The sequence below is a fragment of the Budorcas taxicolor genome, chromosome 19, assembly GCF_023091745.1.
Source record: "Budorcas taxicolor isolate Tak-1 chromosome 19, Takin1.1, whole genome shotgun sequence".
In the NCBI taxonomy this organism is placed as follows: Eukaryota; Metazoa; Chordata; class Mammalia; order Artiodactyla; family Bovidae; genus Budorcas; species Budorcas taxicolor.
The window spans coordinates 11,504,823-11,532,785 of NC_068928.1; the positions used below are offsets into that span (position 1 = coordinate 11,504,823).

Below are 27,963 nucleotides of genomic sequence, written 5' to 3' on the forward strand. Positions count from 1 at the left end.
GAGGCTCCAGGGTACGAATGCACAGAGGCACTAAGGGCTCCCCCTGGCCCTTGAGAAACTCAGTAAGGAAGAGGGAAAGCAGAGACTGTGGCAGAGCCAAGAAATGACAAGTCAGGAGTAAAGAGCATCCACACACTTCACAGTTGTAAAATGGCTTTATGTTCCAATATGTAAAATAAAATGTCCATGCTATATAACAAAACACTTGACGTTTCATATCCCGTTTGCTAATGTGTCTTCTAAAAAAGTGGAATCTGTACTGTGTGTGTGTTTATATATATTTATTTATTTATACATTTTATCTAAGTCATTCTTTGTTTTTAACATCAAATGTGTAATAAAAATTTAAATAGATGTCTTTCCAAATACCCTCTCCAACGTTCATTTTATTAAGTTTGTTCGTTTAAAAAAAAAAAGCAAAGCTGAATTTGACATGTGGCCTGCATTTGTGAGATATATATATTTATATATTTTATTTATTTATTTTATTTATATAATATATAAATAGCTATTCGGCATGCAAAGAGTTTAGTGATTTCCCAAATTTTGATTAGAGAGTTCTCACCAGCCCCACGGATGGGCTGGTGACATTCAATGCTGAAGAGCTGGGCTCGGGACCATGGGATCCACCTTCCTGGAAAAGCGTTATCCTTGCTCTGAGCTCACTGGCTGAATTTACTGGAAGAAAGGAACGCTTTCTCAACTCTCATTTTATTTCTGTTGGGCTCCAGGCGCCAGAGGCGAGGGTTTTCTGGGAGCAGAACAGGCTCTGGAGGTGCTGAGCAGCGCGGTCTCCTGGGGACACCGCCAGGTCAAGTGCGCTTCCTAACGGCCAATTGTAGGCTGCAGACGGCGCCTGAGAAGAGTCTGGCTCATCAGAGTAAGGGTTGTATGCTGGGGACCAAGGTGGAAGGGCTCTGTCCTTTATAAGAAAACCTGAATGATTCCAGAGATGTTATTGGTTGCGTTTTCACACTTCTTGGAAAAAAAAACAGGGTTTTAATACCTGTCAACTGGTGCTTAGCCCATGATTCTCTCTCTAAAAATGGTCCCTCAGACCTCAGAGCTCCAGGGATCAATTTCCAGGCCACTAACCGAGCAGTCAGCCCTCCTCTCCGAGCGGGCTTGGAGGCTTAGCTGAGCCCACCTCTCAGGTAGTCTCGCAGACTCTCCGGAAGCTGAAGGAGTGGGCCTCCTCCTCCCTGAACAAGATGCTCAGCGCCTTTCACAAGAGCCAGGACTCTGCAAGATGGGCAGACAGCCCCACCTCCCCAGCCAGGAGAATCCTCCTCCCCCAACCCCCTACTCTCGACTTGCCCTGCCAGAGAGACTTCACCACCTGGCCCCTGAGTTAATCGAAAATTATAAAAACCTCTAAGTGACTCACATAAACACTCCACTCCCTTCCCACCCAAGGGCATGTCAAGAGATGTCAGAAAAGACTGGATCCAAATCCTGCAGCCAAAAATCTCTTCTTCGTTAAGTGTGTATTTTTTCTTTTTTCTTTTCTTTTTGCTTTGTCGGGGCCTCAGTTGTATGTCAGAAGACAGGTGCTTTCCAAATACAGGCGCGCGGGTCGCTCACTGCACCCCATCCTTCGAAATACCTTGCTGGGTTTCTTGGTGAGGGGCAGGCCAACCCTCAGAGGTTAAGACTGGGTTAACACGGTCCAGGGGCTGCGGAGGGGACCTGGGAGTCATCCGTCAGTCCAGTTCTCCACGGTCCCCATGCCTGAATGGTACTGTAAGGAAGCTTCCCGGGACAAGGAGAAGCTCTGCGAGTAGAGGAACTCGTTGGCCGCGTTCAGGTGTGGCGAGGGCGGCTTCCGCTCGCACACGGCGCCCGGGAGGCCGCGATCTCTGGGGAAGGAGGCGCTGGGGCCCCGCTCTCGGACCTGAGACTGGGAGAGTTGATTGTAGACGCTGAAGTGGGCGTTGCCCGGCGGCTGGGAGCCCTGGGCAGAGATGGTGGGCAGCCGGGGCATCATCGTGGTGGCGGTGAAGTGCGTGGGGAAGGACTGGTAAGGCACAGTCTCCATGGTCTGAACGCTGTAGCTCGTGTAGGGGGACACGGACGTCCACATGTTACAGCTTAGAGGGGGCGGGGGCAAGTCGTCCACCCCGGACACCCCCGCGATCTCGGGCCCCGACCCTGAGTACATGCAGGCCTCTCGTGGGGTCACCTCGCTGCAGTAGGAGGGGCTCAGCATCTGCTGGTCGTAGGGCGGGGGAGAACGGAAATAATGGTCCTCCCCCACCGCCGAGGGTGCTTCCAGATAAGATCGCTTACAAGGTAAGTCCAGGTGGCGGGCACTGTCTGCTGGAAGACAAAGAAACCTCAGGAAGAGCCAGGTCTGCCAGCCCAGGGCCCAGAACACCACTGCCCCACCACCACCACCCCGCCCCCGCTGGATGCCAGGACAGCCTATCCTTGTCATTGGTGGGAGGGGGGGTGCCCCACACTGCGACGGCACTCCCAGACCATTTTAATCAGCGACAGCTTTTATAAGGTGGCAGTAGCCCAGAAGTGGTCAGATCATGGACTGCACTCAAAGGCCACTGGGGGACAACGCATCACTGGACACTGAGTGATGTGTTTAGCCAGGCGGCGTATGCCTTTGATCCCTTGCCGCCCTGACTCTTGGGGACGGTAAGAGGCTTTAATGTGCACTGGCATTCTTAGGCCAGGCCCACCCTGGCCAAGGAAAGTGCAAGCGACTGCCAGGCCACACCAGGCCCAGAGGCTACAATCTGTCTGAATTAGCCAGAAAATTAAAGCCACAGTGCTTCTGCCTCCATCCTCCGCTCCCAGGAAGGCCTCAGCAAGCCAAAGCTACTCACAGGCACGTTCCTGTTGCTCTCATAAGAGGAAGTAAACCTTATGTATGTTCAAAGAAGTCCCATCAGATTGTCATTACGCAGATTCCAACATAACAGGGTTTACACAATTAAGAAATGGAGCTGTTAATAAGTAAAAGGTGACTTGCACTTCTAAGGCGAAGCTAATATACTCTGTTAGGGGGAAAGATGACATTAAGTGCCCCAGACCATGGATGTGTACCTTTCAACATCCTCAAGCACGAAGGCTTGATTCTGGACGAGCTCATCCACCCCTGGGACCCAAGGATAACCCAGGCCTGAGCACTTGGGCAGCAGCCCACTCTACAAATATAAGAACACTTGTCCAGTTTCTTGTCTTGGCCTCCATCCTTCTATCTTCCCTAGGGATTCTCAACAGGAAATCGGCCATAGACAATAGGTAAATAAATGTGTATGGCTGTGTTCCAACAAGATTTTATTTATAGATACCAAAATTTGAATTTCATAGAATGTTCATATATCACGAAAGAGTCTTCTTTTGATTTTTTTTTCAACTATTTAGAAATGTAAAAACCATTTCATATGACTCAACAGATTGAACAAAAATGGACTGCAGGCCAGATTTGGTCCAAAGGCCACAGTTTGCTGGCCCTTGTCTTAGGTCTCTAATTCTAATAGGACTGGCGCAGTGGCTACTCAGGGGTCTTCCAGGGTGGTCCCTAGGAGCTGGGCTGAGAGAACATTCTGTGCGGCAAGCAAAGTCCCCAAACCTATTCCCAGGAGAATTTCAGTGGCCCTGTGAGGACTTCTGACATGGTAATACTAATCATTTGCATTTTAGAGAAGACAAACTTGAATCCTCGTACCAGGGCACAGACTCTTCCTCACAAAGAAGCCAGCATGGACAGGTCCGTGGCCTGTCTTCCTAGCCCCCAGTCTACATCCCCCAACAGCCCCCATCCACTCTCAAGAAGCCTCTGGAGATCTGACGGGATAGGGTGGGGAATCTGTGCTCGGCCAGGACTCCCAGGGTCAGGGTGGAGGTCGCTTCTACAAATGACCAACTCCGGACTGGGACGCTTCCGCCTCCCCCATGCCCAGAGGCAGCGCCTGGCTCACTCTGTGCCCTCTGCACACCCCGAGGAGGTGCTCAAAGCAGCGGCTGCCAAGGGACACCTGGAACTGGGGACTGCTTGCGGCAGACCCTCCGATCCTGTCTTCTGCTCCCCCGCCTGCTGTGTGCTCACTTCTGCCCTCATCACTCTCTCCCCGATGCCTGTAGAAGCCTCTGTCCACGTCACCCCCTCCTCATCACCCCGTCCCACACGACTGTCGCGGCAGGCTCCACATGCCTGTCCTCGATGCCAGTCTGACTCTGTCCCTCTTCTGCCTAAAATCCTTGTCTAGGGGACACCCCGGCCACAAGCTGTCTGCGTGCAAAGCAAGAAGCACTGAGCCGGACCATGGTCCCCAACACTGTAGGCTCGCTCTCCCAGGCCACAGCAACCTGTGTGTGTGTGTGTGTGACAGAGAGTGTGTATGCGCACACACACCCATGCACAGCCGCATGCTCACGTGTGCAGTGGGGAGTGTTTGTGGGGAGGGCATCACCCCCATCCCGACCCTCCGGGGCATCCAGACCAGGAGTGAGCTACCTCGTCTTTTCAGGCAGTGGTAGAAGAGGCTGGAGTCCCTCTGGGCTGGGAAGGTGTTGAGGGGAAGGTCCTGGGGCTCGGCCGTGGCAAACTGCATGTGAGCCCCGTTCTCGTACTGGTAGTGCTGGAGCGCCTGGTGAGCCCCGTGCAGGGGGCTGACGTCAGGCTTGGACGACAGCTGGGTGGAGACGAGCCTCTGCCTCACGATGCTTTTGGAGATCACGGGGTATTCTTTGCTGGAGGCGAGGGAAAGACAGTCAGCCGGAGACAGGAAGGAAGGGGAGATACTCTGAGGGTTCTCGCATTCATGTGCTTGAACCCTGTCCACCCGCCCCAGGCCCCCTGGCCAGGGCGGCCCCCACCTCTGCAGCCGGGCCACACGCAGGTCACTGTCATCACTGCCCCGAAATCCCTTGGCGAAAGGGTTGTTCTCAATTTTCAGCTGTGTGATCTGTCAGGAGAGGAGACACAGAGGAGTCATGGGGGGAGAGGCCTGGGCCGGCCCTGCCCACCCCCAACCACAGGCACATTCAGAACCCCAGGCAGCATCTGGGGAAGTGGCATCTTGCAGGAGCCTCCCCGGCCTTGAAGTGCTTGCTGCAGCCCTTACCCGTTCTCCTAGCGGCAGACCCCCATTCTATGTCCTGCGCTCCTAAATTCAGCCCCTCGCCACTCTCTTCTAGGGCCTGTAACCGCTTCCCACCCACATCACCCCATCCCGCACAACTGCCACGCCAGGTTCTGCCTGCCTGTCCTAAACGCCAGTCTGACACAATCTGACACAAGAGGGACAGTCTTGTCCCTCTTCTGCCTAAAATCTTTCCCCCACATCCGACCAGTCCCAACACAGGTCTAGAAGCCTTCAGGGAAGGGCAGCTTGGGCACAGGCAGGGAGGAAATAGGCTAGCCCGTTAGGGGATCAGAAGACAGTCTGGGGTAGTCGGGCCGGGGCGGGAGGTGGGCCAGGATATGCCAGGCGTGTGCTGGGGAAGGGCTTCCGAATGGCTCAGTCACCTGCTCCCCCACCACTGGCAGTGCCCAAGGGCTCCTCTCCCACCCTCTTCCCCTACTCTCTGCAGGCCCGGAATTCCACCAGGGAGAAGACTGCAGAACAAAAGGGCCCCACAGTGAAGCCACAAGGCAAGCTCCACGCTCCCGGTGTTCCTAGTTGCCACCTCTGTCCGTCCCGGGCATGGACCACAGACAGCTACCCTGTGCTGGGGATCAGGAGCCTCGTCTCCTTCCCCTGCATGTCTTCCATTCTCACGGCTCTGTAGGACTGAGTGGGTTCCTGAAGCAACTGCCCTGCCCGTCTTGCACCGGGGCTTCACTGCCTGCCTCCCTGGTGGCCCAGAAATGTGTCTGCGCTGGGGGCGGTGGGGGGCTGTACCTTGTGATTCTGGTAGGAGGTCACAGAAATGAAGGAAGTCTCTGGGAACACGTGGGTGCAGAAGGCCGTGTTTTTGGAGCCAAAAGCATTGTTCTCGTCGGCCTTCACGATGTGCAGCCGTGGCTGGTACTTGTGCATGGAGTTGAGGATGATCTGGAAGAGAAGGGTATTGAGTCAGTGCCAGGGCCCCCAGCCTTGTCCAGCCGGCCCAGGGCTGGATTTCCTTCTCCTGAACACCCAAGTCTCCAGGGTTTGACCACAGGGGGCTGAGCCCAGAAGGGTCCATAAACCTCCCTTGCAGGGTGAAGAACCAGGCCCCTGGGCCCCAAACTCAACCTCAGGGACACCCGTTGGCCTGTCTGCTTCAGCACCAATGCCTGGTCCCAGGGCCTCCCAGATGACAGTCCCTTCGCTGTAGTAATGGGGGACGGAACCGTTTAAAGGCCCCCAATGACTCGACACAGTGTTAGTAGGCGGAACTGAGTTGCAAGCAGAAGTCCAGGTGCCACTGACTGATGTGTGATCTCAGGCAAGGCCCTGGGTTTCTCTGAGCCCCGGCCTTCAGCCCTGTGGGCTGCCTCTTCCCTGGCTCATCCCTCCCCCACATATGTGGGACCTGCCCTATGGTGGGTGCTCGGGCCCTCCTCTCACGACTGTCAGCAGCAAAAGCCCAGGGTCTGCAGGACGGGGGAGGGGGAGGCCGAGGAAGATGAACTCTGATCTGTCTGGTCTGGGCAGGCGCCCATCCCTTCATCCGCAGAGGGCTTGCAGAGCCGAGGCTGGGAACACCCTGATGCACCCAGCCTTCAGACCCGCCCCAGGCAGCCCACAGCCTGGGCGGGGGCCGGGGGCGGCGGGGAGCGCCATCGTGGGCTGAAGTTCACAGTACCAAGGCTGGAAGAAGACCGGAGGCCCCGGGCACCCCCCAGCCCTTGCGGGTGCCTGGGGAGAAAGGCCGAGTGCCTGGGACACTCAGCCCGGAGCCCTGGGACCAGCACACGGTAGTTGCGGCCCCAAAGCCTCTTCCTTCGGCCATGCCCCACGGTAGCGGCAGCATCATATGCCATTAAAATGTATTTTTTATCGTTGACATTTGCCAGACACCCTCCCCACTGGAGGTAGGACAAGGCATTTGGGGCATTTTATCAGCAGGGCGCTGGTTTTTGTTAACCCTTCAGCTCCCTTCCTGGCTGGACGAGGCTGGTCCCTGGCAGAGCTCCTTTCTCTCCACCGGGAAGTGCCCCCCTCTTGGGCTGGCTCCCCCACTCCCCACCACCCGCCAGGTTCCCAGGGACCTGGCCTGGGCTGAAGCTTAGTGGGAGATTTAACCCCTGAGTGACAGAGTGCCAAGCGAGAGTTCAGAGCCAGGTTTCCTCTGGCGGGGCTCGGCCTCCTCACCCCCTGGGAAGGAAGGCGGCTCAAGGAGACGCTCAGCTGAAGGAGTGGGTGGCCTGGCACCCAGGCTGCGGGCTCCGCCCTGCCCCGGCCTCCAGGCCTCGCTGGGCAGCTCCAGCAGGAACTCTTCCACCTTCTGCACTGGCGCCTCCCCTGCTCTACTCTCAGTGGACAGCGACAAACCTCCAGAGCCTCCTGGGACAAGTGCAGAGCCCCCCGAGCCCCAGATCCCATCTGCAGCTGGGGAACCCACTGCCCAACGCGGGGCCTGCCAGGTGAAACACTCAGAATGAGGCTGAAGCCAGGGAGGCCTCCTTGGACGGTCCATTCCAGGAGCCCAGGGAGGGGCACTGGGGAGAGCGGCTAGGGACACACTGCCCAGGCCCCAGAGGTTCCTCTGTCACCCTGCGTGGTGCCAAGGTCTCAGAAGACCCAGCAGCTGAGTGCCTGGGAGGTGACCTAGGGGCCGGATTCCTGCCTCTGCACCTCCGCACCTGCAGTTCTCTCTGCTGTCTTGATCTTTTTGCCCCCATTCTCCCTCATCTTCTAGGCCCAACTCTTCCAGGAAATTGTCCCAGATTACCTGAGGCCTGCTCTAAACTCCCAATTCTGAAGCTTCCTTTCCCCAGTACGGTCTACTGAGCTATGGTGCTGCTTCCAGGGGCCTCCCGTTCCTTCTCGTCCCTCCAGTTAAATTATAACTCCTCAAGAGGAAGGGCTGTATCTTCTACTCCTTTTGCACCTCCAGGCTCCTCCTTTACTCCAAAGCAGGAACAAGTGAGTGCAAGACCAGGTTACGGGAAGAGGAAATCCAGGGCCATAACCACAAACTCTCTGTCCCCTCCTCCCTCATCTTTCTTTGCCCACAGGATAAACTCTAAGGCATGTTTCAGGCAGAAGTACTGAATGAACATGTGCACAGACAGTCCTTCTGTGATCACTTACATGCTCCAGCCCCCCTGGGTGTGGGGTGGGGGTGATGGGGGCCCAAGGGGAGAACACAGACAGGAGGCAGACAGAACCCAGAGCAGGCACTGTAGTCCCCAAGCAGTGAGGCTGTGCCATCCCTAAGGACCGCTTGGGACAGACCACAGCCACCCTGCGCCTCTGCCACCTAAGCAGTCAGAGCTCTGGGCATTGTCAGGCCCCCTGGCCCCTCACTGTCCCCCACCTCCGAGTCTGGTCAGTGACCAAGCCCTGTGACTCCACCTGTAAAACAAAGATCAGGTCACTCCCTTGCTTAGAACCTTCTGGGTCATCCAGGAAGACTGCACCTTGCTTGAAGGCAAGGCCCTTTGTATTTCTCCCTCTTCCTCCCATTTTCCCACCACCACCACCAACCACCATTCCTGCCATATTTAAGGCTCAGTACTTGGCTTCTGGGCTTCCCTGATGGTTCAGACAGTAGAGAACCTGCCGGCAATGCAGGAGACCTGGGTTTGATCCCTGGGTTGGGAAGATCCTTTGGAGAAGGGCCACCCACTCCAGTATTCTTGCCTGGAGAATCCCATGACAGAGGAGCCTGGGGTTGCAAAGAGCTGGACACGACGGAGAGACGAACACTTCACTTCACTTCACATGCCACTTCACTTCTATTCCTAATGCCACCTTTGATGGTTCCCTCTTGCCCTTGGGATAAAGGCCAAACTCCTTAGCCCATGCATCAGCCATGGTCCTTAATGACAAGGGTGGAGAGACTGCCAAACACACCTTCTAGGAGAGTGAACCAGACAGGCAGGCAGAGAAATCTGGGGGAGAGAGCCACTGCCAGACTCACAAAGGAAGGTGGGGGCCCCTAGGGGAGCCCAACTCCAGCCACAGGGAAGTCAAGGAGGGGCCCAGAAGTGTCTGCAGATCTCTGCCCGTGAGCTGCCAGTCCTGGGCAAGCACTCGGCCTCCAGTCATCGCGGTCCCCATCTGTACAGTGAGGCTTTCGACTACCTGGTCCCAAACACCCTTCCTGATTCTGCCAGTCTGGAACCTGGGCAGGTGTGTGGAAGAAAGTTCCAGCCACTGAACTAATGCAGACTCAAGCTGGAGCATCGGCCCCGACCGCCTGGGAGAACGGGAAACCAGCTCGGTGACTCACACCTGGCTTTCCTCGGAAGTTCCTCGGGCGCCACACTAAACTATTTTGCCAGGGCCTCACATTTATATTTCTTGCAGAGGACATGGGGCCAAATGGGCCAGCCACGTCAACAAACCCCACTACACGGCTGGTCCCGTCATCATCGCCGTGCTACAGAAATGGGATTCATTATGTTCTGGCTACAGTTCAGAAGCCTGTTCTATTTTAACAATTGTGATAGCGCCAAACAGCCATCTCCTCGAGAGATCACCATGGCCTGCTTGGCTTAACGAGGCCCAGATTCATCTGCGCTGGAATCACAGAACATTAGGGCATGGAAGGGCAGGACATAGCGATCGCTCTAGTGCCACCCCCTCATCGTACAGATGAGGAGCAGGAGGTGAGTAGTGGGAACGAGACGCGCCCAAGGACACACAGCTGGTGGGAGACTGGATCCGGAGAAGACTCCAGATGGCCCTGGAGCGAGCATGAACTGCTCTCAACCACAGGCTCGGTCATTAATGATAAGGTTTCAACTAAACATGGCGGGAGATGAGGGTCCACCCGGCCCCGTCGCCCCTCGCACGCGCAAGGTTATCTGGATGCTAGGCACACAACAAGTGGGGCTAACGTCTGCCTGTCAAATATTAAAACCAGATTGTTTCCTGCCTCACATTTGTACTTTCTGAGATAACCTTCTCCATCATCCTTCTCACCCTCTCCTACCCCACAAAGAGGTTTGGGACAGAGACAGGATCTGCAGCTCAGAAAAGTTTTTAAAAGAAGAAGAAAACACTGAGACCACAAAGGCCCAAAGATTGGCTCAGAGAAGATCCAAACCAGGACTGAGTTGGATGGCCCATCAGCCGACTCAAGAGGCCTGGGCCGGGCAGGCCTGAGTCCTCACGCCCAGGGGAGCGGGCGTGGTGCTTCCTCTGCCAGCCAGTGTGGACAGAGCACAGCCTCTGTGCCAGGCCCTGTGCTGAAGACTGTCAACGCAGCACACAGTTAAGCTTTACAACGTCCCTGTGAAGTATTAATTGTTGTTGTTGTTGTTGTTCATTTGTTAAGTTATGTCCCACGGACTGTGGCCCACCAACTGGAGTGGGCTGCCATTTCCTTCTCCAGGGGATCTTCCCGACCCGGGGATCGAACTTGCACCTCCCAAATTAACAGGCATATTCTTTGCCACTGAGCCACCAGGGAAGCCCCAAAGTATTAACAGGTGTTAGTATTCGCCCCACTGTAACAGACAAGGAGCTGAGGCTCAAGAGGGTGCCGGTGTCTGCCCAGCCTCAGACAGTGATGGGGGCAGAGCCAGCATCAGCACTGATCTCTGAGCCTCAGCTCATACCTGCACCTGTACCTGGCCGGGGAGGGTGGGCCGGTCTAGAGCTGGGTGGGGAGTCTGTGTCCCAAAGCACACAGCAAAGCTTGGCACATCGTCAGGGCTCAGCAAATGTGGGAGGAAAATAAAGAGATCGGTAGTTCTGGGTGCCCCCGGCATATGCTTTGTGGGGACATCAGCTCCCAGCAGAGGAAGTGCCTTCGCTAAGTAAACCCCGCTTCGGCAGGTTACTGAGAGAAGTAACAGTCACTCCTGCTCACTGCCACTCACACTGTCCGGCAGCAGGACACGATGGTGGTAAAAAAAAAACAACAACAGCAAACTCCTGGTTTACCGTCTAGTGGGAAACCCACACGGTAATCCAAAATCAAGCAAAGATCAGTGGTGAGAAAAAGTGGCAGACGAGAGACTGCATTGATGATAGCAACAAACGCGATGACACGAAATGTGAAGGGCCTTGCAAAGAAAACACTTGAGTACACTTTTGAAAGACAAAAGGCAGGCTTCAGTGAAGAGAAAGGCATCATGATCAATGCCCCCCCCCCGGGAAATTTATAACTTAAAGTGATTCTAACAAAAATACAAGTAAGTTTTTTTCTCAACACTACAAGCTTTTTCTAAAGCCCATAAAAAAAAAAAAAGACAAGACCAGCCAAGAAAACTCTGAAAAAAGAAGAGCAACGGGGGAGGACCGAGTCTGCCAGACACTAAAACCTATTATGATGTCTCAACGGTTAAAGCACTGGCGTAGGAACAGACACAGATTCAGGAGGGGATTTACTGTACAGAACCAGAGAGTGTCCTAAACCAGAGAAGGGAGAGGGCTAGTCAGTTATTGGTGTTGGGACCACTGGATAGCTCTCTAGAAAAAAAAAAAAAAGTTGGATTCACACTTGGTATCTAATGCCAGAATAAACTGAAAAAGGGCCAATGGTTTAAATGTAATAATAAATCCATAAAATACTATAAGAAAACACAAGAAAAATCCCTTATAAGTAAGGAATGGATAGGGGCTTTTCAATTACTCAAAATCCAGAACCCATAGAGAAAAGACCGACACAGTCAATCAAAAACGTCTGTGTAGGATTACCACTCTAGGCAAGACCAATAAGACAAGTGACAAACTGGGAAAACATATAAGCAACTCAATTTCACAGATGGGAGCTAAATCTTCCTAGCTTATAAAAGCTTCTAGAATGGATAGGTGACTTTTTAAAAAGTAATCTAAGAATGAGAAAAGGATAAGGGCAGGAGTTCACAGAAGAGGAGATCTCACAAAAGTAAGATGCTTATGTTTACTCATAATAAAGGAAAGAGAAACTGAAGCTAAAACTGATATCTGTATTTCAGCCATGAGACTGGAAAAGATCCAAAAATTTCTCTCCCACCATGTTCGTGAGGCCACAGCGATGGTGGGAAGACACGTCACTGTGACACCAATGCAGGACAGGGTGACAAATTGCAAATCCATATATCCCTCAAACAGGCACTTTATCACAAAGAATACTTGGCAGAGGTATAAAGCGACATATGTACAAGCTTAATCGAAAGAGCAAAGATAGGGAAACCTCTAATTCCTTCCATAAGGACTGGCTACACGATTAACGGAACAATCATTGGATGAAACGCTACGCAGCTGTGTAAAAGGAATGACACAGCTCTACGTGAATGAAATGATCTCTGAGACACAGTTTACAAAGCAAGGTGCAAAGTGTTTACAACATGGTACCTCTGTGTCAAAAAGAAGGGATCTGAGACGGTATTCTGCCTACATATGCAAAAAGAAACACAGAAAAGAAATTAGTAACACTGGCTCCTTGTGGCCAGAGCTGGAAGAAACTGGGTGGATGGGAAACCAGTGGAGGGAGATCTCTCACTGCAGACCTTTTTCATTTGTTCACTGATTCATTTTTCAATCATCTGAATGTATTTCCTATTTAAAAACAAATTTGACAAACAAGTATAAAATTATAACTGTGGCAAGTACTCAAATTGAAAAGTGTGTGGTGCACTGAGGGCATATAATGGGGACCCCGAACTGTCTCCCTGAAGCCATGCATTTGAGCTTGGATCCCAAGGCTCAGGAGTAACTGACTAGGCTAAGAGGCCCGTGGCTGGTGGAGGAAGCACACTGAGGGGACGGTGCCTGTGCCATTCTGTGGCCCGGGGAGCCCACATCCGCGGTCTGGGGCTAACTCAGCCTCTGCAAGGCTCAGACTGACTATGTGAGCAATCATAAGCTAACCTTTCTCCTCTGCAACATGGGAGTCCAGAGACACAGGAGGTGGTGAAGATGGCCATCTCCCTGCACACACACACACACACACACACACACATACCCACCACGCAGCCATCCCCTCCCTGCCTCCAGATTAGGAGAAAAGCAAGACACAGGAGGTGGTAAAGATGGCCATCTCCCTACACACACACACACCCCCACCATGCAGCCATCCCCTCCCTGCCACACACACACACACATACCCACCACGCAGCCATCCCTCTCTGCCTCCAGATTAGGAGAAAAGCAAGACCCAGGTGCCAGCCATCTCCATGTCCCACTGCAGGACGCAGGCCCCAGCCTAGCAAGGCTCTCCTCAACTGCCCGGAGCAGCTTCTCTTCCCATCCCGTGGTCACCTGGCACAGGACCCTGCTGGGGACAGGGGGCAGTGAGCAGGAGCGGAGGTTGGCAGGTGTCCTCTTAGCCAGCAGAGCCACAGCTGTGAAGCTGACTTGGAGCAGCCGGGTCCCAGGCTCCCGACCGTTTCTGCCCCTGCTGCCTGCTTATGCCCAGAACCTAAAGGTCACACCCTGACTCTACCCCTCAAGAACAGAGGGCTTTCCTGGACTCACAGCAAAAACCCACAGGAGTTTTCTAATTAGAAGCCAATTTTATCTTATCTGAACACGTGGCCTGCGGGGCTTCTGGAACCTGGACCCTTCTCCTGGGTGGCTGGGTGGCACATGGGAGACAGCTGCTGATGTCTCTGAAATCCTGAGTGGGGAGTCCACCGTCCACCTGGCTGGAAAAAGTTCCCTGAGGTTTGGAAGCTTTTAGGAAAAATGGCAAAGTGTGGAGGTCAGCTGTGTGCGAGGACTTGTCAGGGGCAGGTTCACAGTACAAATGGGTTTTTCCCAGGTTTCTGCACCGAGAAGCCAGGAAGGGCGACTTGGAGAGCTCACTGCTCCAGTTGGCACAGACCAAGGGGCAGAAAGCCAAGGCTCAAATGGGCCACTTTGCCTTGATATGTCTAGGAAGTTAGCTCATCCTCCACAGCCCTTCCCTGCAGGGTCAGAGGCTGCGCGCTCTCCAGTGATGCTCTAGATTGCTGAAGATCTGACAGCTGGAGCCCTGGGTACCGAAAGATGGGGGGAGGAGACAAAGGAGCACAGGTGTAGGCATCAGAAGGCAGGGGTCCATCTGTGCTCTGTTACTCCAGGCTCCTGAGACAAGCACTTTGTCTCCGTGAGCCCCGCCACCCCCACAGAAGGTGCAGTAACCAACAGACTGCACTTGTTGGGAAAACGGGATGGGGAGAAGGAAGATACTCTACACCGCAACCCTCCGGGGAGGAAGCTGAGTTAATAGCCCCCCAGCCGAGGAGAGGAGGGCCCCAGGCTGGTGTGGCGAGTGTAGCCAGGGGCACGCCCAGCATCACAAGCCCAACAAGCCAGCCCCGCTGGCTGCTCAAGACCACTGCAAACCCTTTCAGGACCCCAGAGGAGCCACCAAAGCAGCAAGCCAGGGTGAGAAACCTACTGCTGGGCAACGAAAGTCGGGTCACACCCTCCTGCTTCCAAAACAGCCCCACTTTTCAACCACCTGACTCCCTCCCCTGGCCCTCTCTGCAGGGGTCCAGGGAGGTGGAAGGGTCCTCAGAGACATTCCTGCAGCTGGGAACCACGAGAGCGACCTGTGTGTCTAAAATTCTCACCAGAGCTTTGATCCCTGGGTATTTCTGGTCACTCACCCAAGGATCCAGTTCCCGCCCAGCTCTGCCCACCCCAATGGTCGGTCCCTGGGGTGTGTGTGTGTGTGTGTGTGTGTGTGTGTGTGTGTGTGTGCAGTTGTGGGAAGAGATGTGGCTCCCACCGTAGAGGCCCTCATTAATCTTTCGAGGTGGATCCCAAAGCTTGGCCAAGCAGAGGAGGCCAGAGAGGAGCTGACCACGAGCAGTCTTGGCCAGAATGGCAGTCTCTCTGGCCCTCCGTCATGAAAGACCCTGTGATCTGAGAGGTGGGGGCTTGGCTGACCCTTCCCCTTGGAGGGCGGCCTGTTGTCGCCCCTGTGGAAGGCTGCAGGGGCACATGTCCCGGGGCCCACCTGGGTGTCTCTGTCCCACACCCAACAGCATCTCCCTGTGTGGGAAAACCCCATGCTGCTTGCCAAACAGACAAGTCAGGAGTTGATCATATTAACTAAGCATTCTCCTAATTGTTGGTTTATCGATCACCGATGACTTGGAAGAGAACTGAACAGACTCTGAGAAAATTAGAACCAAGAGCTGCTTGCCAATTACACACCCATCAACCAGAAAGGACGCATCGCTGGCATTCTCCATAAGGAGCTATGATTCACAGAGTGCTGATTTGCACACAGCTCCCCAGAAACAGAACTGAGGTATAAAAGAGGCACGTGCCTGCACGCCCCCCACCCTTGCTTTCCCCCACCACCCCCCACCCCCCACACACACAGATGTTATGAGCGTGCAGCCGGGGCAACCACATCCAGGAGCCAACGGCACCCACTGCATCAACACCCCACCCTGTGTCTCCAGGGTAACCATGCGTAACCTAGAGGGGCGAGGCTTGCTCCCTGGCAGATAATACTGGGTCCCCAGGCTTCTGTTTGCCACGCGTATGAGCTAAAAATTTCCACATAAAGAGCTTTTTGTGGGCCTGCCAGGGCCAGACTGGGGAAAGAATGAGCTTCAGCAGCCTGGACAGGGCGTCAGCAGCAGCATCCCTACGGTTTCAGAGTTGCTCTTGTGAGAGCCAGGCCCCGGGCGAGGCCAGGAAGGGGCTGACACAGGAGCCAGTGCAAGGCCTGCCTTTCCAAGGCGGGCGGCTGCGGGGCCAGGCGGACGCCAGGGATGAGGCTTCTGAGCTCATGGGTGACTCTTTCTCAAGACAGTCTCCTGGTCTTAGGCCCCAGCAAGGCCAGATCTGGGGAAACTGAAGCTGAGATTTGTGAGGTGTGGGTCCATCCATGTCGTCGTCGTCATCAAGTGTTACTTGCTCAGTCGTGTGTCCGACTCTTTGCAACCCCATGGGCTGTAGCCCACCAGGCTCCTCTGTCTGTGGGATTCTCCAGGCAAGAATCCTGGACTGGGTGGCTATCCCCTTCTCCAGGGGATCTTCCCGACCCAGGGATTGAACCCACGTCTCCCACATTGCAGGCAGATTCGTTACGGTAAAGGGAAATCATCATAGTCGACATTCATTCAGAGCCTCTTGGGCGCCACATGCCTTCTGCATAATCTCATTTAATTTTCACCTGGGCATCCCCATGTTCTGACAAGGAAACTAAGGTGCAAAAAGGCTAAGAAACTTGCTCCAAGTTACCCAGCCAGTAAGTGCCAGGGGAAGGATGCTTACTGTGGAACTCAGACCCTGTGCTCTGGCCCATAAACCTGCCTGGGACTGGGTCCCAAGAATGGATTCTCCAGATGAGCACCTCTGAGCGCCCCACCTCCCTGCCCCAGCACCACACTCGAGGCCAGGCAGCCCCCTGCTTACATGCCCAAAGGGGTCCAGGTGGTTGTTTGTCAGCTTCAGCTTCTGGAAGGAGACCAGCTGCCGCATCCAGTGGGCCCCCGTGGCAGGAGAATCCGGGTGCACGTACAGCCGTCCAGGCATGGCCGGCTCAGCCTTCCCTGCCACCATCCTGCCAACAGAGTGTGGGGAAGCCACAGTCAGTGAATGCCCTGTGGTCTTGGGGAGCCCAGATTTCCTGTCTCCCATCCCACAAGAGCAAATCTCCAGAGGCCTGAGAACCACATCACTGCTGGAGCTTACTGTACCGTCCATTTAGGGCTTTGGGGGTAAAAGGGCACGGGGGGTGGCGCAGAGGAGAGGGTGCTGGGAGGGATAGCTGTCCTGAACCTCCCGTATCTCACTGCAGTAGAGAAAGAGGGAAACTGTAGAGAAATGGGATGGTTTATTTGGAGGAGTGGGGCTAATCACAAGTGTGTCATGGGGAGATTTAGGCACTTCCATGTCTGGGTTGTATTTACACTTTTTACATGTTAGAAATAACATTATTTGGAGGTAGCTTCTCAGACGACAGAAACGATTTTCAGACTGCTTGCCCCCAAAACAATGGGAAGAAGTGAACTGGTAGCTGTCCGCTCAGGGAGAATCTGCCTTGAGTGCTAAACCAGCCCAGAGAGAAAACAGAACCGAGCTCCTGGCAGGACCCGGACACCGAACCTGGCCTTCTGGGCTCAGGTTCTGTGACCTTACTACCCCACATAGCCGCGCTCACGTGCTGGGCTGTGGGGTCATTCATCCCTCCCACTCTCTCCTCAGGAGCTGTCCTAGGCTCCGGGGGGCAGACGGGGAACATGAATGGGATGGCCCAGGAAAAACTGCCTTCATTTACTGGGTCCCAGTTTGGGTTCGGCCTTTAACCTGCCTGCTCTCCCTGGATGGTGGACATGCAGCTTAAGAGGGAGGGTCCTGGGGTGGGTGGGGGTGGGAGGAACTGGGAGATTGGGGGTGACACCCATACCCTACTGATGCTATATGTAACACTGATAATGAATGAGAACATACTGTGTGGCACAGGGAGCTCTACTGTGCTCTGGGGACCTGAATGGGAAGGAAGTCCAAAGGGAGGGGATGGATGTGTATGTCTGGCTGGCTCAGTCTGCTCCACAGTGGAAACTAACACAACATCGTAAAGCAGCTGCACTCCAATAAAAATTACTTTAAAAAAAAACAACACAAGAATAAAAAAAAGCCGGAGCAAGGGGGTGGAGAGACAGGAGAGAGAGTCACAGTCCAGGATCTAAGCATGGACTATCAAGGCCCCCAAGGAAAGTGGCTCCTACCTTCCGCTGTACCCCCACCTCCAGCGCAGCCCTGTCAGAGCCTAGACCCACCCAGCGCTGGGACTCGCGCGTCACCCCACAGCCCAGTCACCCACCCTTGGGTGTCCACAGCCATGGGGAGAGCGCAGACCCTTGAGATCCATCAGACACCCAAACACTGTGGCTCGTTTTCACTCCAGCCCCCACCCCATCTGCAGCAGGTGTGCAGACGACCCTGTGGCTTCGGCAAGCCCGGTGCCTGAGCTGCGGATCTGGCCAGTCACTGGGACTAATTGGTAAGTCCCCAGACCACACGGCAGGCAGGGGACGGGTGTGCATGACTGGGAAGGCGGGTGACGTGAGGGTCCCGAGTTCTTACCATTTGTTGTCACAGAACTTGTAGCGGTGGTCATCCGCCGGGACGATGTCGATCAACAGGATGTACTTGGTCTTGGGGTTCATGCCCGTGACCTTTACCTTGTAGCTGGGGAACATCCTCCTGGGGGAAGCCGAGGGGTGAGGCAGGGGCGGGGACAGAGCACCAGAGGGATGGCACAGCGCAGGCGAGATCTCGGCACCAGTCGGAGCTTCCTGACCTCGTGTAAATCACTTCCCTCTCTGGCCAGCCCCTCCCACCTCCCCTACAAGGAAAGGGCTGCACAAGCCACTCCTCTGAGCCCCTGCAGTTGTCAGCCTGTGGCTGTGAGCAGCTGAAGCACAGAGGCCCTGCTCAGGACTTTAGCACCAGCCAGGCTGCCTTCATCTCCCTCCTGTCTGTCATCCATACACAACAGAAGTTCCAGAGGGTCATTCCAGGGGACCAGAGCAGAAGACCTGGGAATCCCTGGCAGCTTCCTCTATGGTCCATGAGATGCCACCTCTGGGCCATGTCTCTATGGAAACAAACCCCCAGCCTCAAACCAACTTGCAGGAGAGTGCTGCGGGGTCTCTGGATGCCTGCTGTGTGTGGAGAAGAGGTGTTTATCCCTGTGAATGCCTTGTCTGGGCCTGTGCACACTAACTGGGTCTCAGGGAAGGTCAGTCCAGGAACCTTGAGGAGAAGAGCATGGATTTCTAGAACCACCCTGCCGTGGTCCACAGCCTGGCCCCACCACTGACAAACCACGATGCCTTAGGCAACTGGCTTGGATATTTTTACACCTTGGTTTCCCTATCTCTGGTGAAAGAAAGTGAAAGTGCTCATCGCTCAGTCGTGTCTGACTCTTTGTGACCCTATGGCTTATAGCCCACCAGGCTCCTTCATCCATGGAGTTCTCCAGGCAAGAATACTGGAGTGGGTTGCCATTTCCTTCTCCACTCCAAAGGGGGGACGTTATCAATACACCCATCTCACAGGTTGCTGGGTGGATTGAATGAATCCACTTTTGGCTCTTACCGCTGACCCTGACTGCTCTCCTTCCTCTGCAGGAGGTATGACCGACCTCCATGAAAAAAGACTCATCGAAAAGAAAGTCTTCCAGTTCCTGCAGCCCATGCTGAAACTGCCCAGGACCCCGAGGCTCAGGGGACATTTTGGAGAGGGACACTACCTGGGACCACTCAGTGCACCCACACCTACATCAACATGTACACATACCTGTGGGCTATGCCCCCGGTCACCAGGTCCCTGACCCTGGAATTCCCCAGAGGGGAACTTCCTCACGGTCCTCATCAGACCCTCACACTGCTTCCTAGCTGACCTTTTACAAAGATGCCTCCGAGACAGGCAGGATCAAATCCAGCAGGACAAGCCAAGACAACTGGGACCCAGATCCCCAGAGCCGATAGAGTGCCCACACAGTCCACTCTGGGAAAGCCAACAGGGGGCCTCTGGCTCTCACGAAGCCGAGAGACAGCACAGGGACCCTCGAGAGTAGCCGTCCTAAGCGCCTCACAGACAGATGACCTGAGTCTCCCATTGCGCCAACATGGAACCAGCTTACCTCGACAGGGCAGGGCTTCCAGAAGGGATCAAGGCCTGCCCCCAGCCCCACAGGCCCTACAGCAAGCCCAGGACCCTGAGGCGGAGCGTGCCCTGGCCTCTGCACCCTCCCTGGTTGAAGGACAGGCCCTTGAGAGCCTTGCCAGGGGCCAGGGGTGCAGGAGCCGCGTGACCCTGTGCGTGCCCGAGCACATGAGTTTGCGGACCCAGAGGAGTGCGCATGAGTGCATGTGTGCGTGCCTGGAGGGAGGAGGGAAGTTCTCGCTGCAAGTCTAGGGACTTATAAACTGTGTGGAAGAATTTGTCTCAGATGTCAACTGAAAGCATTTTCGAATGTCCACCCCACCCCCTCTCCAGGAATGGGCGGAGCGAGAGGACCCAACCCTGCCTCCTGCTTACCCTTGCCCAACCCTGGGGGCGCAGCTGGAGCCTGCACTGCCTCGTTCCTGGCCCGGCCTCGCCTTGTGAGCCTGAGACTGGAGGGGAGGGAGGGAGGCGGCACTTGCCTCAGCTCCCCCCATCCCTAGAGGAAGGCCAAGAATCCCGTCCCCTGCAGGCTACCATTTTGCAAGGGCTACAGAAACAGCCACGAGAATGACTTGGGGCTCTCCCGGAATCAGGACCCTGTACTTGGCCTGTTTCTCCTGCAATCACTCCAGGTGGCAACAGCAGAGGACAGACCCAGCTTCCCCCCACATCCCCCCCCCCCCACCCCCCCCGGGCCGGTGACCACAAAGGGGGCAGATAAGACAGCTGGCTGCCACTGCCACAGTCTTTATAATCTAGGTTGGTGGCGAGGCAGGGGGCGGGGGCAGCAGGGTACTCGATCCTATTTTTTCCCCTTCTACTCCCTACCACATTAAAAAAAAGATTTTCTTGATGTCTTTATTGAATTTGTTACAATATTGTTTCTGTTTTATGTTGTGATTTTTTGGCCCCAAGGCATGTGGGATCCCAGCTCCTCAACTAGGGATCAAACCCATACCCTCCCCGTCGGAAGGTGAAGTCTCCACGGCTGGACCGCCAGGGAAGTCCCTCCCTACTGCAGTTCATCTCAGCAGCTCAGGAGGCCAGGCTGACACGACTGGTACTTTTTAGGAGGCAGGCGAGGAGCTTGTGCTCAGCCGCTCAAGGCCTGGGGCCGCTGTCCTGTGATTTGGCCTCTCTTGGAAGCTGGGTGTGGACCAGGTTCCCAGCTGATAACAGCCTTCAAGAGGGTCTGAGGGAGTTGGGGCAGGGCAGGAAGGTGTCTCCTAGCCGCTGCCTCCCTCTCCCCTCTTCGGAGGGCAGGAGCCCTCAGGAGTCAGAAAGGAGGATGAGGTAGGTAGTCTCAGGGTGGAGTCAAAGGTCCTTTGCTCCAGGATGAGCAGGCCCAGGCTCAGTGAGCACCCCTGACTTCGTGGAAACAGGTATCTTCATCTCTCTGAGGATCCAGTGTGGTGGCTGTTTCTGGACCATGGAGGACGCAGGCACTGGGGACCCTGGGCCCCCTCATCTCCCCACCTAAGGGGCTCCAGAAGGATAAGGCCCTCTGTGCATGAAAGGCGAAGGAAGAAGGTGAGGCACACCAGCCCGCCAGCCTCCTGCCCCAGCTGATGGCATCTGCCCTTCGGTTCCAGAGGGGCTGAGCTTGGAGCCCAGAGGCCTGGCGTTGGAGTGTGCCCCAGGAGGGCAGGACGCAGGCCACAGGGGCCAGGAAGGCCTGGGAGCCGCGACCTGCCCTGGGCTTGCCCTGCACTCTACAGGTCCTCTCTGTTGCAACAGATGAAACCACAGATGAAACCGCCTGAACTGCTTCTGTGATTTAGGATAGAAAAAAGATACCCGAAAACCAACCCCTTTGGGGGGAAGTGAACCCCTCAGAGGGACAGGGAGGGGCGACGTGACTCTGCGCAGCCCATGTGGCGCTCAGCCCTGGCACCCGGCTGGCAGGGAAGCCCTGTCTTACTTGTGCCCAGCACCCGTAGCCACCCAGAGGCGGGCTCCGCGAGCCTTCTGTCCTGCCCGCTCCCTGCGCCCCTCCGCACCCCTTGCATGTGCACTGCGGGCCTCCTCTCTGAGGCCGGGGCCCCCTCTCCCGGCTCTGGGTCCCCGCCTCCTCGGGGCACTCTGGGGGACCTTGCGGAAACCGCTCCGCCAGGGGATAAACAAGCCGCCTGTCCTGCCAGGCCGGGAGGAGATGAAAGCCTGGGGGTTTCTCCTCTGATCATGAAACAGGCTCTGGAAGGGTGTGGGCCTGAAGCCTTATCTACCATTCTAGGAAATGGTTTTAGAATGAACTGCTAAAACAAGCTTCCTTGGACGTTTCTTGGTGTTGGAGGCTTTCAGGGCGCGGGGCAAGGGTCTGGGGCATTTGGATTTTGGCAGCAAACCAGTAAATACGAACGATGCTGAGAGAGGGGCCAACAAGCTTCATCTGGGCTCAGAGAGCTGTGGGGTGCCAGGGCCTGGGCCCAAGGAGGGGGCAAAATTCAAGGTGCTGACCTGTTCCCTCTCCACCAATCCTGCAAGGAGCTGGGGTAGCAGGGAAGAGAGGACCTGGGGGATTGGACAGATTCTCTCCAATCAGTGGGGACCCCAAACTCCAAGTCCACTGCAGTCCCAGCTGCTCAGGAATCCCAGGAGCAGCTATGTGCGCTTCCCTGAAAATGGAGTTGCAAAATCAAATCCAAGGGGTGAGAAGCCTGGAGAAGGCTTTTGAGGTGGGGAGAAGTGGTGACTGGGAGGGCAGACAAGGGATGCTGGGGGTCAGTAATGTTCTGCTCCTTTATCCGGGTGGTGGTAACACCAGTGTGTTCAGTTTGTAGAAGTCCATAGGGCTGTACAATTAAGACTTGTTCACTTTTCTGCAGGAATGTTCCACTTCAATAAAATTGACATTAAAAATTATATATGTGTGTATATATCATAAAGATGTGTACACACACACACAGAGGCCAGAGTTTGAAAGGAAAGTGCTTCAGGAAAAGGGTAGGGGGTCCACAGAAAACCCCATCTATTTTCTATTCCTAGTGTCTGAGGGTCTTAAAGAAGAATTCTGGGTGTTTTGGGAACAGGTTGGGGCCCAGCAACTAAGGCTGAGTTTGGGGGTGGGAGGTAGGGGGTGCCATTTAATACTGAGACCAAAGCTTTTGTAGCCAAATGATTTCTGAGAGCAATGGACAGAGCAATGTAATTTATTTCCACTTAACACACACACACACATTTACATACTCACACACACATGCACAGAGTTTTCTACTTCTCTCAAAGCATTTTTCAGAAATATTTTCCCTAAGATGGGGGCAGGAAAGAGGGTGTGTGGAATGGATGCTGTTTTGGAAGACCAGTTGGTTCTCTGAGATTTTTTTTTTTTTTTGAAGACACTTCCTTCTGATAGACTTTTGCTTTCAGAAAATACTTTAGAAAGAGATCAAAGCACTCTCTCCCCAGCCCACTTTCCCAGTGTCTTCAACCCTTACTTCTCTTATCACCCACGCCACTGGGCTCTGACGCTCTGTATACAGAGTGAGGGCAATTGGCTTTGAAGCCCCGGATTAAGCCGGGCCAAATCCTTGCCTCAGAATAACAAACAATACAGGTTCAACAGGAGTTCTCATCAGTAGTTCATTTTTCAAACACAAATTCACTGTCACTAACACAAGCAACATTGAACTCAACAGGCTATGAAGGCTGATAGTGGAGATTTATCTGGTGGCAAAACCATGACCTAGGAGCGGAGCAGTCAGACGGTTAGGAAATTTTCATATTGGGGAGGTTTTTATTTAAATTTTGTGGAGCTCACTTTTATCTGTGTTTGGGAGAAAAGGCAGTTTCTCACATGGATCAAGCTTGGCAGAGATGAGAGGTGGCAGAGAGGGCCCTGCTCTCTGCAGTTAAGGGCATAAACTCTCTGGGTGCAGCCTTCTGAGAGGCTTAGAGAACACTCTGGCCCCATCTGACACTCGACTTCAGGGCTTTCTGAGCATTCAGAAATCGGCTGTCTTGAACTGTGGTTGGCATGTTATTCACCCTCTCGCGTTGTCAGAGAACTTAAAGTCACTGTCCGATGAAGGAGACCCTGTTTCCCTTTGGCCGTCAGCTCTTCACGGGCTTAAGGCATAACTAAGGACTCACACTGGCTTGAGAACATTCGGGCTCCTTTTCTCCAGCCCCGCTCCTTCAGCCAGAGAGCAGTCGTGCCCCTAACCAGCCAGGGTCTCTAGGGCAGCACAAGAACTCCACCTTGAGCAGGCCCCCATAAACAAGCAATCAAGGGGATTTCTCAAAGTTGGGGTTTCGTTCGGGGGGTGGGGCATCACTTCTTGGCTTGTGTAGAACCTGGTAACTGCCTAACCCTGCTGCTATGGGCAAGCGCCAAATGCCTCCCCTTCTCAGGGGTCGGGTTTATGTTCTCTTGGTTATCCAGCTCAGGCAGTCTAGGACTCTATGACACAAGGTTCAGGAGAAACATTGAGAAACAGAAGTGTCCCAGGAAGGCCGATGGTACAGAGCACAAAGAAGAAAAGAGGGAGAGGCACCAGACAGGACATGGAGGAGCCAGGAGCCTGAGCAAAGCAAGCTGCCTTTCAAGGCTGCCGTGGGCGGGAGGCGGGGGGAGGAGGTGGACACAGGGGTCGGAGCAGTGAAAGTGGTCTCTGAAGTCAGTGGGCAGCTAGGCAGGGGGTTCTGTGAGAACCGTGCTGGCAGGGGATGAGGCTAGAGACTTTCCTAAGCACTAGGCTGGTGCAAGGAAAACTTTCTGCCAGAGAAATGAAAGACTGCGATGGATCCTTAATTGGCCAACATCATCACGGCCATTTAAAAATTATTATCATCATTCCCTGAGGTCCATCTCTAAGCCTCCATTAGGATCAGGCACAAATATCTGCCTGAAGCCAGTCACCTCTGGAAATGTGGGATGTGTGTATGTGTGTGTGTGTTGGGAGAGGGAGGGAGGAGGCCTCGTGCAGGTGCAGGAAACCCCACTGAGGAGAATCACAAATGCCTTTTGTTTAAAAAGGCAGGGGCCAGGCATGCCCAAAGAGCATGCCGACCATTCATTTTCAAGAGACAAGGTTATTTCTGCAGCCTAAAAATGGAAGTTCTGGATCTTTCTCTTCTTTCCTTCCCTATATCCCAGCAGTAACAAGAAATAACCACCTCTTCCATTCACACCTATAATCCACTTAGCCATTTACCAAGCACTGCTCACAATATCCCTGGTTTGAATCTCAGAGTAACTGAAAAAGAAAGAACGGCAGGTAGGTCTATAGTCGCCTTCCTGTTTGAACAAATACCTCTGAGCCACAGGAAATTTGGGGACTACCCCAAGTGCACACAGCTAGGAGAAGGCAGGGCTCATGACACCTGGCCCCCACTGTCCTCAGTGAGTGCTCCATGAGGCACTCCCCTCACCACATCCCCCAATATATCTTCTCTCCCATTCCCAAGTGCAGCAAACTCAAGCCCTGACATCTTGTTCCTTCCCTGATAGAAGCCCTGGATGGCCATAGCACCTCCCTGACTTAGGCAAAAGGGCAGGGAAATACCCAGACCCCCATCCCCAACAAAACAAAAGAAAATTTGCAAGGCCTGTCAGTGGGCAGACTGGAAGGACCCAGCACCGCTACTCTGTGTACAGCAAACCACCAGCTTTTTATGTCCTTTGACGCATCATTCCCTAAGCAGCTCGGGGGAAGTTCTCTAAAAAGGAGAAGAAAAACGCTGAGTGAATGCCGGACATTTCTCTAATTGTGATGAACGGAATTCGCTAGCATTCACCGTGTGCTCACATGTGCCAGGAGCTGTGCTAGGGCTTTACAGGCAACTGTACAGAGACCTCTTATTTTACAGATAGAGATGAGAGAGCAGAGACGCTAAAATACCTGGCCGGAGGGTTGCACAGATGGAAGGAGGTGAGCGGAACCGGAAGCCCCAAGTCGGACTCCCCATTCCTGGCGCCTGATGCTTCACCGTCTTATTCCTCAGAAAACTCAGCTAGGGGCCCACGGCCAGACAGAGGGACATTTTCACACCTAAACTGTACCCCGGAGACCAAAATCGAGTGTGAGTTGGTGGAGGAGGCAGAGTAGAGGGAAGGGACTCCGGAACTGAACTTTGTCCAGGTTCGGTCTGCAGCAAGCCCCCTTCACCTGATAACCGCCCCCCTCGCGGTTCCAGCCCCACCCGGGCCGCGCCACCCCAGCGAATGTCTCCATCCTGCCCGGGTCCGCGGCTTCCTCCTCTCTCCCTCTCCTCCCGGGTCTCTCCCACAGACACCAGCGCATTTTAAAGATGTTTCCACTTTATAAATCACTCCTCTCTGGCAGCCACCCGAGGACTGCTCCCCGAACAACACACACACACACACACACACACACACACACAGCCGAAGGGTGCCTTCTCCTTGGCTGAAGGGGACCGGCAACGGCCAAGCGGCACCCGTGAGATGAGAGCCTTGGGGTTCACGCTCCCCACCACCCCACCCCACAAAATTTAGGGAAATAGGAAAACATGGTCCAGTCCCCTTCCATCTGTGGAGGGGCATCTCGAGTCCCCAGTCAATGCAACCCTGAGCAGGTCCCCAAAAGGAGGCGGACAAAGCTGCACCCCCACCCCCACTCCCCCAGGGCCCAAAAGTTCTGGAGCCGGGACCTCCGGCGGCGCGACCCGAATTTGCATTTCATTTGCATAACACTGCCCCGCCCCTGCCTCCGGTCCCGTGGGTCCCGCCGCTGCCTGGGCCGTGCAGCTCGCTACCGGCTGCCCGAGGCCAGTTCAGAAGCTCCGGCAGACCAGGAGCTAAGGCCTGAATGGCGGAGGAGGCTAAGTTGTCCTCTGGGCTGAAGATCTAGGGGGCTGCTAAGAGAGCCCCTGGGGATCCCCACTGCCCCCGTCTGTCACCCACCCCGAAGGAAAATCAGCGCTGACCTGCCGGCCTTGGTGATGATCATCTCGGTGCCCGCCTCGTGGAACTTCTTCCAGAGCTCCTTCTCGTGCAGGCCCACCTTGATGTTCTCGATGGTCTAGGGAGGGCAGGGAGGGACTCGTGTCGGCCTGGCCCAGGGCTCAGAAAGAAGGACACAGGCCCAAGGGGCCAAGCAGGACACTGCCAGCCCTGCTAGGAGCCCAGGCTCCCGGAGTCCTGGCAGATTTCGTTTCACAAAATGGTTCTGTACCATTGGTGAGTTTTTAAAAATGTGAATGTAATCAGTGAGTCTCCCTTCTTCGGAGCTGCACCTACAGACGGGCCCACAGAGGACAGGCACACCGACCTTGCCTGGGTCAACGACACACTCCTACACAAACATAAACACTCTACCCAACACGGCCACAGACTTGCGGGCAGACACACCGACCTGGGAGGGGCACCTCTGCCCCCGACCGACAGCGCCGCACTCGCAGGCGCGGCCTGCAGACCCGCACAGGCAGAGGGCGTGCACAGGGTCACGGTGACGTCCGTCCCCTCGGCCCCCGGAGCTGGACGGATTCCCGCAGCCACCGGACCAGGGGCCACTCTCCCCGCCTGGTCCCAAGGCTTTCGCCTCTCGTCCTCTCCAGGTCGAGGCGCCGGACCCTTTTCCCAGGCTCGCGGCACTGCGGGGTACCCCCTGTCGCCTGTCCCAGAGCAGCCTCGAGAGCGCAAAGTGGAGGAAGGACGAAAGGCAGAGAAGGCGCCCTGCCCGGGGGAGCGCGGCAGTCCTGCCCTCACTGAGGCGGGTTGGACAGACGCTGGTGGCCCTGCAGACAGATCGACGCCCGACCTTCACGAGACGGCCGGCCGGGCCCTTACCTGCTCGGCGGCGGCGGCGGTGGCGACGGCGACGTCGGCGCCGGGGCCCGGGGGGCTGGCGAGCGCGGCTCCGCTGAGGCCTGGCGCAGCCAGCGCCGGCTCCGGAGCGTTGGCAGCGTTGGCGGCGCTGGCGGCGCTGGCGGCGCTGGCCTCGCCGAGCGCGGCTCCCGGGGCCCGGAAGGCCTCCTCGCTCTCCGACAGGCCCTTATCCTGCAGCATCTCCTGTGGGCACAGCACACACGAGTCACATGCCCCGGTCCACACTTGCCTGGGACCCCGCAGCCCTCTGGAGCCTGGCCTTGAGGGGGCTTCGGCCCTGGCGCACGTGGACCCCGCCCCCTCCTGAGCTGGAGGAGCGAGAATACGCGGGGCCGGGCCAGGACCCTTTCCTCCTCCCTCCAGGTCTGGACCTGTGAGGGTTTGTGCGCGGTTCAAGGTCCTGCCTGCCCCTGGGTGTGGGGCTATGCGATGAGTAGGTCTGGGGGAAGGACCGCCCTCTCGGCATGGCCCCAGCTGCACCCCGAGTCCCTCCTCCTGCTG

The 27,963-nt window shown here is 55.2% G+C and overlaps 1 protein-coding gene across 1 annotated transcript; it reads right to left on the reverse strand.

Moving 5' to 3' along the window:
- Window positions 1-1,696: 1,696 nt before the first annotated feature.
- On the reverse strand, window positions 1,697-27,642 carry TBX4 (T-box transcription factor 4). The gene is made up of 8 exons (XM_052658362.1): window positions 27,424-27,642; window positions 26,562-26,656; window positions 18,087-18,206; window positions 16,413-16,560; window positions 5,865-6,017; window positions 4,837-4,925; window positions 4,475-4,710; window positions 1,697-2,316 (listed from the first exon to the last, which is right to left on the reverse strand). The coding sequence occupies exons 1-8, from the start codon at window positions 27,640-27,642 to the stop codon at window positions 1,697-1,699; spliced, it is 1,680 nt and encodes a 559-aa protein (XP_052514322.1).
- Window positions 27,643-27,963: the final 321 nt, after the last annotated feature.